The 20,640-nt window shown below is 41.2% G+C and overlaps 1 protein-coding gene across 3 annotated transcripts in view; it reads right to left on the reverse strand.

Annotated features, from left to right (window-relative positions):
- Nucleotides 1-20,640, reverse strand: part of stxbp6 (syntaxin binding protein 6 (amisyn)) — a 340,603-nt gene that overhangs the window by 51,078 nt on the left and 268,885 nt on the right. For all 3 annotated transcript variants that reach the window (XM_059956015.1, XM_059956035.1, XM_059956026.1), the window contains one exon: nucleotides 4,775-4,932. In XM_059956015.1, coding sequence (XP_059811998.1) covers nucleotides 4,775-4,932 — 158 coding nt within the window. The remainder of the gene's footprint in view (nucleotides 1-4,774; nucleotides 4,933-20,640) is intronic.

Below are 20,640 nucleotides of genomic sequence, written 5' to 3' on the forward strand. Positions count from 1 at the left end.
AAAACATTAAAGTTTATTGACAGGCTCTCATGACATAGTATTCTGCAAATGCAAATCCAAATGCAGCCCCATGTTGTTCTCCATCTTCTTTAAATTACCTCAAAAATATCCAGTGATTTGAATAACTCCAAGATCTTCTCCCATATGTCAAATGGAGATATATAGAGAAATCATCAATCCTCTAAACTGTAGATTGAAATAATTGTAATTTAACATTACCAAGCTTGTAAAGTCAGTGACAACTTTGTTAACTACCTCCTGTACCTAATAAAGAGGCCACTGAGTGCATGATCATGGTCTTTTGCTGTTGTACCCCATTCAATTAAAGGTTCAATGTAATATAAGTTAGGAGATGCTCTTCTGCATGCCACTGTTGTAAAGTGTGGCTATTTGAGTTACTGTCACCTTCTTGAGTCAGCTTGAACCAGTCTGATCAATTTCCTCTGACCTTTCTCATTACTAAGGCATTTTTGCCCACAGAACTGCTGCACAATGGATTTTTTTTTTTGGTTTTTCTTGCACCATTTTCTGTATACTCTGGAGACTGCTGTGTATGAGATTAGCAGTTCTGAGATATTCAAACCACCCAGTCTGGCACCAACAATTGTTCCACGGTCAAAGACACTTAGATTGTATTTCCCCCTGCCCCCCCTACCCCAATCTGATATCTGATGTTTGGTCTGAACAACAACTGAACCTTTAGCATGTGCCTTTCAATAAGTTGACGTAGCCTGTCCAAACAAAAGTGGTTCAGTTTAGTTGCCCTGTTCTATTCTGCTGTGTAAGCAAGAGAGCATTCTAGTAAAGGGATGTGTGATCATTTTGGTGACAAAAATGAATATGGAAGTGGAAACACAAAAGACCACAGATGCTGAAATCTGTATCAGTGTACAAAACAGTGGAGGAATTCAACAGGTTTAAAATGAAATTGTTTCTGGTTACGCGCACAGTTATTGTCCATACACATACAAAACTTAGCATAGTTTTAATGTGATTTTGACAGGTTTTTAAGAAATATGGAATTCAGATATAATTAGTAATGATTAATATAATAAACTGCTTGACTCTGTGAATGCATTAATTGGCTGGCATTTTCTACACTAGGTGGCAGACAATGCATAATTAAAAGTAAATATTCCAAAGATTAAGTTTCCTTATGGTTTCTTTTACTTTTCAATACATCCCCTGGTGTTACACTGCTTTTGCATTATGTTCCGTTGAACATCCATCTTATTTCTTTCCTTCAAAGTTTCAAGCTATGCCTTGTCCACATCAAAAAAAATATAATTACAGGCTTCCTTGCTGTTTTCTCAGCTCATTGATCAGCAACCTGGTAGCATCTTCCTGCCTCCCCTCCAACAAGCCTGAACATCTACTATTCAGAAAGGCCATGTTGGAAAGACAAGAAGCAGGACCTTAATGAATGACAACACATGTTGATGCTGCTCCATAAACACAAATCAGGGCTTAATTAAGGACTCTTTGTTACTTGGAGTACACTAAATCTGGAAGGATTCAGAGGCTAAAATGTAGTATAATTTGTTCATGTGAGGCTGTTAGAAAGGGATGAAAACCCTTAGAGAACATGGTTTCAGCACCAAAAGCAATTAGACAGCTGCAGTTCATAACAGTCTAGCCAGGCAGTTCACTGAATTACTGATAATTACTAAATTACAGGCAGTGTTAATCTACATTAATACTGTGAAAACCTATATTATTTTCACAAGAAACAGGCATATGCTCACACTTAGATCAACATGAGAAAAACCAACAAAGCCTGTGGGATTGGGGTTTATGTGTCATAACTATAAGGAGGTATTTAGTTTTTAACTAATTAAGTTCATAAAGGGAATCAAGTTGTCAGTACCTCCAGTTGAACTCTTTTTATGTGTTTCCCCCTAGCTGTCAGTCCATGGTTTTGTATTGCAACGTGCTCCTGTCCCTGTATTACTAAGTACTCCATCTCTCATCTGTTTCTCATTTTTATCTGTATTGCTGCCACCTGTGTCTCGTTGTGCTCCACCTAGCATCTGTTTCTCTGTTTATTGCTCAGTGTATTTCAGTCCTGAGTTTTCACCTGTTTGAACATAGAACAGTACAGCACAGGTGCTTAGGCCCACAATGCTGTGCCAACCCCTTAAACCCTGCCTCCCATATAACCCCTCACCTTAAATTCCTCCATATACCATTGTTGTGAGATTGTGCCAGTGAATTTTCCTCAGTCTTTCCAGCATTCATATCTGTCTGAATATTGACTCTGCCTGTTTCCTGATTCTGGTTTTTGGATTTCTCTGAATGTTTTAATCTCTGCCTGAACTTTGACGCTGACTTTGTTTGCATCTTAGGATTTGTTACTCAATTAATATCATGGTGGTCACAGTACTTGGTCTGCGATTGGATCCCTGCTCCAGTGTCTTAACAGTACAATCTGGCCTGAATGGATCCAACAGACTCTGGTCGTCTGAGAACTGCCCTGGAACAACAGGGAGTGATGCTGGGGAGACACCAGAACCAGCTGGACTCTGTGTTCAGGGCAGTGGAGTTGCTTTCTGCCAACGTAGCCGATCTTCTGGCCCAGTCTCAGTCATTCCAGCTGTCCCAAAGCGCCCATCAACATTCTGCGACTGCATCTTCCGCCCTGCCCTCCGCATACTTGCATGTTCCTCCCGTCCAAGAGCCCCGTCAGCCTCCTCAAGAAAAGTACTCAGGTGAGCCTGGTACCTGCTGCTCTTTTCTTTCCCAGTACACCCTCATTTTTGATTTGCAACCAACATTTCCGACTGATCAAGCTAAGGTAGCCTTCAGCATCACCCAACTGTCTGGTCGGGCAAGAGAATGGGGAACAGCGGTCTGGGAAGCAGGCTCCCCTTTCTGCAGTAGTTTTCTGAGGAGATGAGAAAAGTGTTTGATCACTCCAAACATGGGAAAGAGGCTGCCTGTGGAATGCTGCATGTGCACCAGGGGCACAGATCTGTGTCAGATTACGCCATAGAATTCCGGACCCTAGCCGTCTCCAGTGGCTGGAACTCTGAGGTATAGTACAACACCTTTGTGAATGGCCTCTTCAAAGACATCAAAGATGAGCTGGTCACCCGGGACCTTCCTGTCACCTTTGAAGCCCTGGTAGATTTGGCCATCCATATTGATATCTGCCTTCAGCTGTGTCAAAGAAGAAGGGGTCCCAGGGTGAATTCCAAGCTCCTCGTCAGTCTACACTGCCCTGTCATTTGCCCCATCTCCAATTCCCATTCCAGAGCCTGAAACCATGAAAGTTGACTGTAGCCGCCTGACACTGACTAAAAGTCAAAGAAAAATCAGCACCTGTTCCTGTCTGTACTGTGGCCAACCAATCTCTTCATCTCCACCTGCTCAGTAAAAGCCAAGCGTTCACCAGCAGGACGAGGAGTACTGGTGAGTGTGACCCCTGTCCGGCCCTCCTCGACACCACTTACTCTCATACCTCATACCTGCTTCTCTGGAGTGGGGCGTCCACCGGCGAGTAGTCTCCATCTTGGTCAATTTCCGAGTGGGAATTACCCACGTCCAGTGGGAATTACTGGGTCTCTGCTTGTAACATCCTGGATCCCTCTCTCATCAGGGACTTCCAGCAGCAGCACCCAGCTCTACCTGCTGTAACACCAGGAGGTGTCTGTTTGGGGGGGGGGGGAACTGTCAGTACCTCCAGTTGAACTGTCTTTTTGTGTGTTTTCCCCCTAGCTCTCAGTCTGTGGTTTTGTATTGCCATGTGCTCCTGTCCCCGCTCCTGCTCTACTCTGGCCCCTGTATCACTGAGTACTCCGTGTCTCATCTGTTTCTCATTATTACCTGTACTGCTGCCACCTGTATCTCATTGTGCTCTCTGTTTATTGCTCAGTGTAGTTGAGTCCTGTGTTTTCACCTGTTTGTTGCCAGATTGTGCCAGTGAGTTTTCCTGAGCCTTTCCAGCATTCGCATCTGTACTGTCTGAATATCGACTCTCCCTGTTTCCCAATTCTGGTTTCTGAATTTCTCTGGATGTTTTGATCTCTGCCTGAACTTTGAAGCCAACTTTGTTTGTACCTTGGGATTTGTTACTCAGCATCACTGTGTGCACAGTAGTGCGTCTCTGGTTGGATCCCTACTCCAGTGTACTGACACAAGTACACTCATATGAACTGTCTAAAAGAAAATAAATGTTTAATCCAGTTTTCAGCGAGGACAGGAGTGTGCAAGTGAAGTGAAACATGGTGCAAATACACATTTTAACTCTGTAAGAACATGAAACTTTTATTTCCATTCTTTCTAATGAAGATAGAAACTGACTGGAATGGTGACACTCTTCAGTTATACAGTATTAATATTGATGAGTACAAATTTGGATTTTTGTGGCAAGTTCTTAAACGTATATGCAATGAAGCAGGGATATCAATGTTCAGAAATGTGTTTACTTTGTAAATGCTTTGTGCATAGTTACAGCAAAACTCAAGGCATAGATCTGAACTCTACTGAGCAGCTGCATGATAGTTACCCCGAATCAGGACAATAAATGGCCAATTTGGCACACTTTAAAACAATAAAGTATATGTCCCTGTAATTAGATGCCAAAGTGAATTGAAACAGCTTCTTAATTTATTAAAGCAAAATAGGATTAATGTGAAAATGGCTCAGTGGTGACCAAAATAAAAACTGAAAAACTTAAAGTCAAAATTAATCATTTCTTTCTTCCATGATGATGATATTCTAGTTACCCAAATTTCAGAAGTTTCATGGAAAGAATGAAATGAAGATCACTCACCTTGTGTGCAGTTTCAGCAAATTGCTGGGAGCTGTTCATCATCTCTGCCGTTCGTTCTTCGGCTCGGCCTAACCTCTCACCCCGCTCATTCAAGGCTTGGCTGGCTTTTTGAACCGCGCTAGTAACACTGTCTGCAGCTGAATGTAAGATACTGTTCCCTGAGGAGAGAAGAGGATTTTACAATAAAATTAGATTGACTGTTTAGTTTAACAATGAGCCGGCTACAAGAGAATCATTACTTTATCATTTAGTGTAACAAAGTCACAAGCGCAATTGAGTGAACACTGCAATTGTCAGTGAATGAAAACTAAAATGTGGAGGGTAAAAGGCAGAAATACAACAATGACTCAATTTGTATGAAATGTTAACAACCATCCCAAGGAATTTTCAAAATGCAATATCTAAATGGGCAAAAAAATTGCCCAAAACACAGCAGTCACAAAAATGAATGGAAGAATATGACATATTCCCAAAATGTAGGGATTCAGCTCTGATGCAAACTTCAGGGTGCTACATTAATCCTAGACTATATTACCATCAATTCTCAATTATTTCCAGCCAAGTACCAACTCATATTATCCACCATTCAAGTTTGATCTTGACATACTTATAAGAGCTCTTCCATGATTGGCTACAACTGTCTTCTCTAGTGCTTGTGTTCCCTGGAACAGTGATAGGATGAGATGTGACATGATTAAAGGTTTTCAGTATTCCATCGATTTCGTCTGACACTCAACAGTGGTTACTGGCTGATTAGTTTGTCAATCCCATTCTCATGCCCTATCTGAACTCCATTTGAATTGGGATTAGAGGACTGGAAGACGGGCAATGATCCTGCTTCTATAAACTAGTTCCAATGTCAAATCATTTCAACAATGAAAGGATGCTGGTAGCAAGATCTGGGCAGATCTGAATAACAGAGACACTGACAAAAGGTGATGCAACAGAATACAGGGAGGCGATACAGAGCTAAGGAGTAAGTTGTTAAGAAACTTACCCTCAATATCAGCAAAACAAAAGAGCAGGTCATTGATTTTCAGGAAGCAGGGCAGAATGCATGCTACTGTTTGTGTTTTTGATTTTGAACTGAGGGTGGTTCAGAACTTCAAGTTCCTAAGTATAAATATCAACAATAATTTGTCATGGTCCAACCACTTTGAGTCTATGACCAAGAAAGCACATCAGGACCACTACTTCCGAAGGCCACTAAGGTAACTCAGCTGATCCTGCTTGACTCTCTCCAATATTTACTGATGCACCACAGAAAGTATCCTATCCAGATGCATCACAACATGGTAGGCCAAAGACCACAAAACATTGGAGAATTGTGAACAGCACAGTTTATCAAGAAAACCAGCTCAATCTCCGAGTCTACCTGCACTCCCTTCTGTCTTGGGAATACACGATGCAGGTGACATGATCAAAGACCCCCACCCTCTCCAGACATTCTCACCCCTCCCCTACCCCCCATTGCATTGGGCAGAAGACATAATGCTAGGCTCAAGGACAGATTCTATTCCGCTGTTCGTCATTAACATATAAGACTCTTGAATGGACTGTTGTACATTAATAATTAGTGGGAATAGAGGAGCAGCCGATGACTAGTAGTGTTCCACAGGGGTCAGTGTTGGGACTGCTTCTTTACATGTTTTATGTCAATGATTTAGATGACAGAATTGATGACTTTGTGGCCAAGTTAGTGGATGAAACGAAGATAGATGAAGGGGCAGGTTCAGTCGTGTTGAAGAAGCAGGAAGTCTACAAAAGGACTTAAGACTAATTGGGAGAATGGGCAAAGAAGTGGCAAATGGAATATAGTCTATGGATATGTATGGTCATGCACTTTTGTAGAAGAAATAAAAGCCTAGACTATTTTCTAAATTGGGAGAAAATCCAAAAAATCTGAGATGCAAAAAGACTTGGGAGTTCTTGTTCTGAATTCCCTAAAGATTAACTTACAGGTTGAGTCAGTGGTAAAGATGGCACATGCAATGTTAACATTCATTTTGAGCGAACTAGAGTACAACAGCAAGGATGTAATGCTGAGGCTTTATAAGGTGTTGGTCAGACTGCACTTGGACCATTGCAAGCAGTTTTGGGCCCTTTATCTAAGAAAAGATGTGCTGGCATTGGAGAGTCAGGAGGAGGTTCACGAGAATGGATCCAGAAATGAAAAGGCTAACACATGAGCTTTGAGCCCATATACACAGGAATTTAGAAGAATGGGGGAAATTTCATTGAAAATATTGAAATATTGAATCAAATATCAAATATTGAAAGGCCTAGGAAGAACAGATGTGGAGAGGAAGTTTCCTATAGTTGGTGAGCCGAGGACTAGAGGGCTCAGCCTCAGAATAGAGGGAGGTCCATTTAGAAAGGAGATGAGGAGGAACTTCTTTAACCAGAGGATAGTGAATCTGTGGAATTCATTGCCACAGATGGCTGTGGAGACCAAGTCAATGAAAATATTTAAAGTGAAGGTTGATAGGTTCTTGTTTAGTTGGGGCATCAAAGGTTATGAGGAGAAGACAGGAGAATGGGGTAGAGAGGGATAATTAATTAACCATGATGGATTGGCAGAGCAGGCTTGATAGGCTGAATGGCCCAATTTTTGCTCCTCTGTCTTATGGATGCTCTCTTGACTTCAGTCCATTTCATCATGGCCCACGCATCATCTTTGTTTGCCTGCATTATGCTTTCCCTGTGACATTATTCTGTTGTTGTATTTTCTTTAGTATTAACTCAATTACTTATGCATCATATGATCTTTTTAGATATCATGTAAAGCAAACTTTTTCACTGTATCTCAATGCATGTGACAATAATACACCAAGCAGCGCTGATCTACAAGCTGTAAATCAGATAAAAGACATTTCCAAACAGCTTACCATCCTCCTATGTGAAGATTTTCAATGGATTTCTTAAATGAAGGAAGATATTCACAAACAATTTTCATCATATGTTTTAAATATATTGAGTTAATAATGGATTATCACAACATAACTTGGAAGGTAGAAAACCATTTGATCTATCTTAAATCATTCTTTATTTAATCATATTTTAAAAAATTGTGCCCTCCCTTGGCATAATAAAGTGTGATTATGCCAATACAATTGCAATACGCAGTAATCTCTAAATTTAAGCCTATTAACATAAAAAGATTTAGCAAGAATAGTGATATCCACATGAATGATTAATGTACTGTCTGCAATTTCAACTGCTCATGTTATTAACAATAAAGGTGATTTTATAATTACACTGTCAGATTAACTAACTTTAGCCATGTTAATTTGGTATCTAAAATATATTTATTTGCAGGCATGACCAAGACATCAAATGTAAAATTTTAAATTTGCAAAATCATTACTCTATAACTACATTAAAATGTTCAAGTTTGATTCAGTATTTTTTTTTGCAAAGAAATATAGCAATTTTAGACACTTTATAAAACCAAAAACAATGTTTAATTTTAGCAAAGTGGCTTGAATTAGAATTCTACTGATTAAGTGGAAAATGCAGCCCATGTGATGACTAACTGAGCCTGAGCTTTGCATGTGGAAAGATCAATTTCTTCCTTGTTACATTAAGGACTAATGATAACCTATTTTTCCTCTCTGCCTAATAGCAACAATTCTTTGGCAACCAGTACTTATGGTAAGTACTGTATATATAATGACAACACAAGCTAGGAACTGCCCAATTAGTTATCTTAAAACTATTAATGTGCTCTTTTGCAACATACAGCTTCACACTTAGAAAGCTTTCGAAGTATTCAGCTCCACATTTAGGAACATGGCTAATTTTCTTGTTAGGTTATGCTTCTGAAAAGCAACTTGGACATTTTTTTCTATTACAAAGCAGTATGCTAATAAAGAATTTTCCATTCATTCTGCAGCTGCTGCATGCTCACAATCCCTACGACTCCCTTCTTCCTCTTTCAGGACCACTTGAAAATGATGCATCAGTATTTGGTTTGTGATGCACCATCAATAACTCTCGGAGACATGAGGCGAGATATAGGCTTGACCACCACACTACATCCTGGAGACTGAGGCCGGGGCTGTGTCTCCAATCGTCTTTATACCGGGGTCCGTGGGAGGAGCCACAGGAGCAGTCAGCGGGTGGGGGGGGGGGGCCTGTCCAGACAGGTATATGTAGTTCACCACAGTTTGGTTGGTTTTTTTTATTGTCACATGTACCAAGACAGAGTAAGAAACTTGCCTTGCAGACTGTTCATACAGATCAAGTCATTACACAGTGCATTGAGCTAGAATAGGTAAAACAATAACAATGCAGAATAAATTGTAAATGACATCAGAAAAGTGCAATGCGAGTAAATGACAAAATGCAGGATCAGAATGACATAGATTGTAAGGCCTGGAGTCTATTTTGTCATACAGCAGCTCCACTCAAGAGTTTGATAACAGTGAAAGAGAAGCTGTCTTTGAGCCTCATGGTACGGTGCTTACAGGCTTTTGTATCTTCCGCCTGATGGGAGAGGGGAGAAGAGAAAATGTCAGTGGTGGGTGGGATCTTTGATCATACTGGCTGCTTTACTGAAGCAATGAGAACTCTGGACAACATCCATAGAGGAGAGGATGCTTGAACTGTGCCCACAACTCTGCAATTTTTTGTGGTCGAGTGCAGAACAGTTGCCATACCAAACCATTAGGTATCCAGACAGATTGCTTTCTATGGTGCATGGATAAAAATTGGTATGGGTTGATGAACCTCTTTAGCCTCCTAAGGAAGTAAAAGGATTTGTGAGCTTTGTTGGCCATGACATCAGCATGGCTAGACTATGACAGGTTATTGGTGATGTTCACATCTAGCAATTTAATTGTTCTTGACCTCAACACCTTCGATGCAGACAGGAACATGTTTACTGCCCCCTTCCTGAAGTCAAAGACCAGTTCTTTTGTTTTGTTGACATTGAGGGAAAGGTTGCTGTCATGATGCTATATCACTAAGCTCTCCATCTACTTCCTGTTCTTGACTCATCGTTATTTGAGATGCTTCCCACTAAAGTGATACAATTTGCATACAGTACCTGCAGATAGAGTTAGAGCAGAATCTTGCCACGCAGTCATGAGAGTACAGCAATAGGGGGCTGAGGACACAACCTTGTGTTTAGGATAATCACAGTGAGGTGTTGCTTCCTATCCTTACTGATTATGGTCTATTGGGATTGAAGTCAAGAATCCAGTTTATGAGGAAAGAAGTGACTCCTATGGTCCAGAGTTTAGTGATGTGCTTGCTTGGAATGATAGTAATGAACACAGTACTGTAGTCAGTAAATTTGATGTAGGTTTCTTAGCTGTTTTGATGCTCCTGATATGAGCATAGGACCAGGGAGATGGCATCCTCCACAGATCTGTCACACAGCAGTAGACAAATTACAGTAGTTTTAGGTTGCCTGGAAAGCTACTGTTGATGCAAGCCATGACTAACCCACTGATGAACTTTATGATGGTGAATGTCATAACCATTGGGCTGTAGTATTTTAGACGCGTTATGGTACCAGGATGATAGTGGTGTCCTTAAAGTAGGAGGGATCCACAACCTGAAGCAGGAAGAGATCAAAAATGAATGCAAATACCCTTGCTAGCTGATCCATACAGGATATAAGGACATGGCTAGGGACACTATTTTTTATTTTTTTGGAGATACAATCCAGGCCCAATGCTTTCCACAGGTTAACCCTCCAGAAGACTGAGTCCTGGGTCGAAGTCCCTAGGTTGGTGAGGTCGGATGTCAGAGACCCGTTGTCTGCTCGTCTGGGTCCACGGTCTGAAGGCCAGTTACCTGGAGGTGTCGAGTCCTGGGGTCAAAGTCAATCTGTGTCTGTGGGGTGAGGATGGGGAAGGGTCTGTTTTGCTGTTGTATGTTGACTGTGTGTTGTTCTATTGAATATTGTGGGCATACTATGCTGGTGCCTGAATGTGTAGTGATAGTTGTGGAGCTACCCCCAGCACATCCTCAGATTGCGTTGGTTGGTAACACAAACAACACATTTCACTGTATGTTTCGATGGACTTGTGATTAGTAAATGAATCTACTCTGATCTAACACCTGCGACAATGGCTGTAGATTCAGGTACACAGCAGACTGTCAGCTTGACATACCCATTTCCTTCCTTTCAAAACACGCAGAGAATGTGTTAAGCTCATGGAGAAGTAATGCATGGTTGTTGGCAATGCTGCCCAAAGTTCTGTAACCTATTATAGTATGTAAACAGTGGATACAAGTTTAAGACAGCTCATTGTCCATAGACCAGATTCCACACCAAATTTTATTTTATAACAATTCATTTCTCTATTTTGTCCACTCTCCTCTCAAAGGAGCTTTTCCCCTTTCTAGGATTTTGGTGAGCTCCAGAAGTCTTTTCTGTACACTACAGAGGTATAGATCATTTATATGCCTCCAATGACATGGCAGCACCATTCTTCTTAGGAGGCTGTGTCACTAAGCAAGACACAGATTCTAACAATACATTATTATTTTCTTCTCCTTATCCCAGGTGTACAGATACCAATTTCTGAAATGTAGCACCTTTATGGATTAAGTCAGCTGATGACATGGGACAGCAACTATCTTGAATGTTTCTCATTTATTCTGCTGATCCGATTTATTTTATATTAAAAAAGTATTCAGTGTGGAATGCAAGACTGTGAGGCTAGTCTGGATTCAAATTGCAAAGCAACACAAGTAAGGAAAATTCATCCAAATCCATGCATATTTCACATAGAGGTAAACAGATTTGAATACAAAAGCTTTCTGCTGGCTTATCCGTTTCATAGACAATGCAGTATCTTTCTAAGTTGCAAGTGCTGACGCCCTTTCCCATCCAGTTTATGAGATACCATCAAGTTGTTCAAAATAAGTTGACTGTGAAAAATTATTCCAAAAATTCATCTTTAAAAATACAAAGTGATAGGATCTACCATTCAGCTTCAATAGACAGCCACTTAGATTTGTACTATGTAATAACATTTAGATATTAAATATCACTAAATAATTTAAGGCAATATCAATGAAGCTTTGTTCAATCAGAACAGCTGTCTGATTGTCACAGGAAATTTTAATGTACCAGGGCTTCATTAACATTATTCCAGGATGCTTATTAAAATTCCAGATTCAATTGCTTTAAAAAATTTGAGATGTAAATATGAAAAATACAAAAACCCATTCAGATAGCAATTAACATTAGGTGTCAGCTGTTGTTTGGTTGCTAAACTTTCACATTTGATACAGGCACGCAGTTTGTAAGCCTTTCCAGGGGCTTGATATCCAAACTTCATTGATAGCAATAGAGTACCAAGAGAGGGTTGCACTGTTGGAGGATATTCCATGAAAAAGACGTCGAACTGAAAGCCCTGCTATATTCAGAGATGATTTTTTTTAAACAAAGATTTTTTTTTCAGACCTGGCCATTGCCAGAAAGACCAGCATTAATTGCCCATCACTAACTGCCGTTGATAAGCTAATAACAAGCTGCCTTCTTGAATCAAAGCAATCCTTTTAGTTCTGATGCATCTAGTATGCTCTTTGTTGCCGTGTTCCAGGATATTAAACCCTACAAAGGATCAGCACATATTTTCAGGTCAGGTTAGTGTACATCTTGGAGGAATAGTGTTGTTTCCATGCCCCTGCTAAGCTTATCCCTCTTGCTGGTGGAATTTGAGAGTTGGTAGCTGCTTTCAGAGGTTAGTGGGTAACTGTAGTCCATTCTCTAGATTGTACAATTACAAAAGAGGTGCTATTGGAAGCGTTCTCCCCAGTGTTTGTGAATGAAAAGAAACCCATAGCACCGAACTATATTACCCTCTGGCTGATTCTGAGAATGCGTTGTTTGTAAATTAGCTGCATCATTTCTTAAAGGGACTATACTTCAAAGGTCCTTCACTGGATGTGGAGTGCTTTGGGCCATTCAGAGGTCATGAATTCTACTTACTCAATACAACAAACCTCATTAAGCTGTGATTTGCATCTGGTGGTGAAAGGTTGCTCTTAGATCTTAATAAATTACTTTTACATTTCACTGTCTGCCACTATCTCACCATTTTAAGTACTTGAAATTCAAACAAATGTAGCTCGTCACCATGATATCAACAACATGGATGTTGACTTGCTATTTTAATTCTTATCACTCTCATAGTTTTTTGCAAAAAAAAATCTAGAAACTAAAATACCTAATACTTCCAATTAAAAAAGTAGGGGAGATCAGGGTCAGACTCATTAAAAAAGTGCAAAAACTGGTTCAATTTTTATTTCATGAATAACATTTTAAGTTTTAAGAAAAACAACTAGCATGCTTAAGTTTACCCAGGTTTTGTAGCCATTCAACTATATGCTAAGTTTGAACATTGAAGTAGTTGTGCGGCCTTAGCCCCTTCGACAAATTGATTTTCTTTGGTTAACAGAATCAATACAGAATTCTTTAATAACTGAGTGCAAGTCTAGCAATGATAGATGTTTGAGGAAATTGATCTGATGGTTGTTGTCAACACAAATATGAATGCAATACTGAAATCTGAAGCAGCAGACCAGAGCTCATCAATAGCTTTAGCACAGCTATCCCACGAGCTGGCAACCTATTTCTAACCGCAAATGGAAAAGACCAAAAAAATATTGAGCACGTTACATTTCTGAGTACTAATGTATTCAATTTCAGTACAGCAAAATTAATTGCAAAGGAAAAATCAATGACTTGCTGCACATTTATTAAAGTTCAAGAGTTCCCTCCTCAACCCTCTGTCATCTAACATACCAATGCACGTAGGAGCCAGCACATACTCAACCAGCACCCGATAATGCATGTCAAAATATCACTTAAGCCATTATGGATAGCAAAATGCTTGTGAAGCCAGATTCCTTTTTATTTAAAAAACATTCATAAATCTCACACGGGAATCTGGAGCATAAGATCGACCTCAGACAGACCTTCCTCAAAATAATTACAAGTCATGCACTTCCCTTCATCCTTAACAATGGTAGAAGACACAAAGGAAAGACATGTTTGAGAATGTAGGAGTGATTCTACGGTGATTGCCAACTTGGAGAATTTTTACAACACAGACCTTCAAACAAAATGTGCATTGCATGCACTGTCTGATTACTTCTCTTTTGGCTGAATACTTTTTTGAAATGTTGCATTGGAAGTCTCTTTCAAATGGATACCTGACGTAACTGGTCAGGTCTCAATGAAAAGTCTCTGCCCAAATCATTCCCCTCCATGGATGCTGCTTCAGAATTCCTCCAGCATATTGTGTGTGTAAGCTCATGATAATCCTTGTACTGCCTCATCAAGTCTTTCTAATCATCATCCAATGCCCCACTGGCCCTAACCATCATGAACAGAAAATGCTGGGATGGCTCTCATGACTTGCAGAGGGATCTGGATCGGTTAGAAAAATGGGTGGAAAATGGCAGGTGGAATTTAATGCAGAAAAGTGCAAGGTGTTGCACTTCATTAGGACCAACCAACCATAGTAAGTCTTAAACAGTGAATAATAGAGCATTGAGGAGTGTGGTAGTACAGAGGGATCTGGGAATACAGGTCGATAATTCATAGAAAGTAGCATCACAGGTAGATAGGATCGTAAAGAAAGCTTTTGGCGCATTGACCTTCATTAATCAAAGTAATGAGTACGGGAGATAGGATGTCATGTTGGAGTTCTACAAGACACTGGTGAGGTCTAGTTTGGAGTATTGTGTATAGTTTTGGTCAACTATCTACAGGAAAGATGTAAATAAGGTTAAAAGAGAATAGAGAAAATGTATAAGGATGTTGCTGGGTCCAGAGGAGCTGAGTTATAAGGAAAGATTGAATAGGTTAGGACTTTATTCCTTTTAACATGCAAGACTGAGAGGAGATTTGATAGAGGTATACAAAATTTTGAAGGGTATAGATACAGTAAATGCAAGAGGGCTTTTCCCACTGAGGTTAAGTGGGACTACAACCAGAGGTCGGGTTAAGAGTGAAAGGTAAAAAGTTTGAGGGGAACATGAGGGGAAACTTCTTCACTTAGAGGATCTTGAGAGGGTGGAATGAGCTGTCAGCACAAATGGTGCATGCAAACTTGATTTCAATGCTTAAGTGAAGTTTAGATAGGTACATTGATGGTTCAGGTTGATGGGAGAAGGCAGTTTAAATGGTTTGGTATGGACTAGATGGGTGAAAAGACCTGTTTCTGTGCTGCACTTTTCTATGATTCTATCTCAGCAGGTCAGGCAGCAGCTGTGGAGAGAAACTGTCATAGTTTAGGTCTATGATCTTCTTATCCCCAGAACTTTACTGGGCAGGCTAGAATCTCTGCAGTGAAGATGAATCCAGCTTCAGGCACCATGCCCCAAGTAAGTGTGAGGAAATGAAGAGTCAATTAAACAATGAGACTGTTTCTTTTTCTATGGGAACTGCCCAGCCTGCTGAATATTTGCATTATTGACAGACTTTAGTTCACATGTCCAGCATTTGTAAGATATGCTTTTCAATGAGTGACATGCTGCAAATGTGACCTGGTAAGGTATCACTTCAGCTATTTCTCCACATCACTGAATCATTCAACAAGGATGATATTGTGCAGATCCAACAGTATTCCCAGCGGAGAGTCCACTACATGTAAAAGGCTCCATGTGAGCACGCACTGTGAAGATATGGAGCAATACAATTAAAAATAGAGTATTAAAATAATGTGCAAAGAAAACATTAAGTATAACACATGACAAGTAAATAATATTAATTGGTATGATAATCAACTTATTCCATTCACAATAAGAGGTAAATTCAGTAAACCTATGATCGATTTCTTCTCAACCTTACTGCGGATTACTGAGAACCTGATTGGAATACATAATATTGTACATACATTTCAGGAATGGGCTAGTGCACACCTAATAACAGCAGCAAAGAATGAAGCAAATCATCCCACTGCATCTCAACTGGCTTCTTAGAAAAATCCCGGGTAGAGTTCCATTCCCCTGCACTCGAAGGCTTTCTTGCAAATATTTGTACACATTACTCCTGATTCTACCTCTGTGCAGGCTTTTATTATGTAGGGGATTCCAATGCCTTCATTTTTCAGTAACTTAAACATGCCAAGCCTCCATTGCAATTTTGGGAATAATGCTCACCATCTTCCTGAGCTAACATAAAAACTGGCTTTGGGTTACAATCATTCCAATTACCCAAAGTAATGATAAACTGAAGGGATTATTCTTTATAATCTTCTGAAATGTTAGAGGAGTTGAAGTGATATTTTGACTTGAGAGAAACCTAATTAAGATGGAATTCTGTGTGTGCAACAAAATACTTACTATCTTAAACTGTTTATTATTTCAAACCTCCAGTCAAAAATAGTGTACTGAATTCATGACTACTTTTGCTGAAGTTATGTTAAAGAAAAACTGCCACTTTGGAGCAAGAATCACTTTGAAAGAGTATGCATAAGTGCCCATTTCATGAAGAAATAGTCTGGGGATTTCTTCAGCACTTTGAACGGGGCACGACTGCACAAGCACGTGGAGGTCAGCCAGTGAGAACAACGGGAGGAGTTTAAAAGCGAGCAGTATTGAAAAGGTGACGGTTATTTCTTCAGGAGTTTGAACGGGGCACGACTGCACAAGCACATGGAGGTTGATGCACCATCAATAACTCACTCTGAGACGTAAGGCGAGATATCGGCTTTTATTGACTGAAGAAGGAACCAGCAGTGAGTGACCATCATACTACATCCTGGAGACTGAGGCCGAGCATAGGCCTCAGATCGCCTTTATACAGGGGCCTGTGGGAGGAGCCACAGGAGCAGTCAGAAGGGGGCGTGTCCAGTCGGGCACATAGCTCACCACAGAGGTCGGCCAGTAAAAACAGCGGGAAGAGTTTAAAAGGAAGACAGACTTAATAAGCAGGCATCAGAGGAACAGGCGACGGAATAGAGGGAGAGAGAGTAGGATGATCGGGGCTTCGGTGATAAAGGGTCAAGGTCAGGTAGGTTATCCATTTAAAATAAAGACAGAGAGTATGTGTGTGAGGCCGGTTTTCTGTGCTCGGTGTCAGTTGTGGGAGGTCCTAGAGACTCCCGGCCTCTTGAACGACCACATCTGCACCGGGTACATCGAGCTGCAGCTCCTTAGAGACCGCGTTAGGGAACTAGAGCTGCAGCTCGATGACCTTCCACTGTTCAGGGAGAGTGAGGAGGTGATAGAGAGGAGCTATAGGCAGGTAGTCACCCCGGGACCACAAAAGACGGAGAAGTGGGTAACAGTCAGGAGAGGGAAGGGCAAGAAGCAGGTACTAGAGACTACCCCAGTGGCTGTCCCCTTAACAATGAATATTTTTGCTTGAGTAGGGGGGGACAGCCTACTTGGGGGAAGCAACAGTGGTCGTGCCTCTGGCACAGAGTCTGGCCCTGTGGCTCAGAAGGGTAGGGAAAGGAAGAGGATGGCAGCAGTGATAGGGGATTCTTTAGTTAAGGGGTCAGACAGGCAATTCTATGGATGCAGGAAAGAAACGTGGATGGTAGTTTGCCTCTCAGGTGCCAGGGTCCGGGATGTTTCTGATCATGTCCACGATACTTTGAAGTGGGAAGGAGAACAGCCAGAGGTCATGGTGCATATTGGTACCAACAACATAGGTAGGAAAAGGGAGGAGGTCCTGAAAAGAAGTTGAGAAGCAGGACCTCAAAGGTAGTAATCTCAAGATTACTGCCTGTGCCATGTGACAGTGAGTGGAGGATGAGATGAGGTGGAGGATAAATGTGTGGCTGAGGAATTGGAGCAGGGGGAAGGAATTCAGATTTCTGGATCATTGGGACCTCTTCTGGGGCAAGTGTGACATGTACAAAAAAGATGGGTTGCACTTGAATCTGAGGGGGACCAATATCCTGGTGGAAGGTTTGCTAAGGCTATTGGGGAGAGTTTAAACTAGAAATGCTGGGGGTGGAAACTGAACTGAAGTGACGGAAGAAAGGGAGGTTGGCTCACAAATAGAGAAAGTTTGGAGACAGTGCGAAAGGGAGGATAGGCAGGTGATAGAGAAGGGACACGCTCAGTTTGATGGTTTGAGATGTGTCTATTTTAATGTCAGGAGTATCCTGAATAAAGTGAATGAGCTTAGAGCGTGGATCAGGACTTGGAGCTATGATGTTGTGGCCATTACAGAGACTTGGATGGTGCAGGGGCAGGAATGGCTACTTCAAGTGCCAGGCTTTAGATGTTTCAGAAGAACAGGGAGGGAGATAAAAGTGGTGGGGGTATGGCACTGTTGATCAGAGATAGTATCACAGCTGCAGAAAAGGACAAAGTCATAGAGGGGTAGTCTACAGAATCTCTGTGGGTGGAAGTTAGGAATAGGAAGGGGTCAATAACTCTACTAGATGTTGTTTATAGACCACCCAATAGTAACAGGGACATCGAGGAGCAGATAGTGAGGCAGATTCTGGAAAGGAGTAATAATAACAGGGTTATTGTGGTGGAGATTTTAATTTCCCAAATATTGATTGGCACCTCCCTAGTGTGAAGGGTTTAGATGGGGTGGAATTTTCTAGGTGTGTTCAGGAAGGTTTCTTAACACAATATGTAGATAAGCCTACAAGAGGAGAACCTGTACTTGATCTGGTATTGGGAAATAAACCTGGTCAGGTGTCAGGTCTCTTAGTAGGAGAGATTTTTGGAGATAGTGATCACAATTCTATCTCCTTTATTGGAAAGGAATAGGAACAGACAAGTTAGGGAAAGGTTTAATTGGAGCAAGGGGAACTATGAGGCAATCAGGCAGGAAACTGGAAGCTTAAATTGGAAACAGATGTTCTCAGGGAAAAGTATGGAAGAAATGTGGCAAACATTCAGGGGATATTTGTGTGCGGTTCCGAGTAGGTATGTTCCAATGAGACATGGAAAGGATGGTAGGGTACATGTTTCATAGTGCACAAAGGCTGTTGTAAATCTAGTTGTAAAAAAAGGAAAAGATGAACTTACAAAAGGTTCAAAAACTAGGTAATTATATGAATCTAGAAGATTATAAGGCTAGCAGGAAGGAGCTTAAGAATGAAATTAGGAGAGCCAGAAGGGGCCATGAGAAGGCCAAGGTGGACAGGATTAAAGAAAACCCCAAGGCATTTTACAAGTATGTGAAGAGCAAAGGATAAGATGTGAGAGAATAGGACCAATCAAGTGTGACAATGGAAAACAGACAGACAGACATACTTTTTTGATCCCGAGGGAAATTGGGTTTTGTTACAGCTGCACCAACCAAGAATAGTGAAGAAATATAGCAATATAAAACCATAATTAATCAATTAATAATATGTTAATCATGCCAAGTGGATGGAACCAGACTCTGCTTCCGTATTCACTACGGAAAAGGATCTTGGCAATTGTGGCGATAACTTGCAGTGGACTGAAAAGCTTGAGCATGTAGATATTAAGGAAGAGGATGTGCTGGAGCTTTTGGAAAGCATCAAGTCGGGTAAGTCACCGGGACCAGATAGGATAGATCCCAGGCTACTGTGGGAAGCAAATAAGGAGATTACTGAGCCTTTGGCAATGATGTTTGCATCATCAATGAGGATGGGACAGGTTCTGGAGGATTGGAGGGTTGCAGATGTTGTTCCCTTATTCAAGAAAAGGAGTAGGGATAGCTCAGGAAATTATAGGCCAGTGAGTCTTATTTCAGAGGTTGATAAGTTGATGGAGAAGATCCTGAGAGGCAGCACTTGTGGACATTTGGAGAGGCATCATATGATTAGGAGTAGTCAACATGGCTTTGTCAAAGGTAGGTCATGCTTTATGAGCCTGATTGAATTTTTTGAGGATGTGACTAAACATATTGAAGGTAGAAGATATTGTAGTGTATATGGATTTCAGCAAGGCAGTTGATAAGGTACCCCATGCAAGGCTTATTGAGAAAGTAAGGAGGCATGGGATCCAAGGGCACATTACTTTGTGGATCCAGAATTGGCTTGCCCACAGAAGGCAAAGAATGGTTGTAGAGGGGTCATATTCTGCATGGAAGCCAGTGACCAGTGGTGTGCCTCAGGGATCTGTTCTGGGACCTCTACTCTTTGTGATTTTTATAAATGACCTGGATAAGGAAGTAAAGGGATGGGTTGGTAAATTTGCTGATGACACAAAGGTTGGGGGTGTTGTGGATAGTGTGGAGGGCTGTCAGAGTTTACAGTGGGACATTGATAGGATGCAAAACTGGGCTGAGATGTGGCAGGTGGAGTTCAACTCAGATAAGTGTGAGGTGGTTCATTTTGGTAGGTCAATTATGATGGCAGAATATTGTATTAATGGTAAGACTCTTAGCAGTGTGGAGGATCAGAGGGATCTTGGGATCTGAGCCCATAGGACACTCAAAGCTGCTGTGCAGGTTGACTTTGTGGTTATGAAGGCATACAGTGCATTAGCCTTCATCAATCGTGGGATTAAGTTTAAGAGCTGAGAGGTAATGTTGCAGCTGTATAGGACCCTGGTCAGACCCCACTTAGAGTACTGTGCTCAATTCTGGTTGCTTCACTATAGGAAAGACGTGGAAACTATAGAAAGGGTGCAGAGGAGATTTACAAGGATGTCGCCTGGGATTGGGTGGCATGACATATGAGAATAGGTTGAGTGAACTCCGCCTTTTCTCCTTTGAGCGACGGAGGATCAGAGGCAACTTGATAGAAGTGTACAAGATAATGAGAGGCATTGATTGTGTGGATAATCAGAGGCTTTTCCCTGGGGCTGAAATGGCTAGCACGAGAGGGCATAGTTTTAAGGTGCTCGGAAATAGGTACAGAGGAGATGTCAGGGCTAAGTTTTTTTTATGCTGTTATGAAGGTACCACAGCTCTGAGGGACCGAAGGAGCGGGAGCAGCCCCCTC

The sequence above is a fragment of the Hypanus sabinus genome, chromosome 2, assembly GCF_030144855.1.
Source record: "Hypanus sabinus isolate sHypSab1 chromosome 2, sHypSab1.hap1, whole genome shotgun sequence".
Taxonomy (NCBI): Eukaryota; Metazoa; Chordata; class Chondrichthyes; order Myliobatiformes; family Dasyatidae; genus Hypanus; species Hypanus sabinus.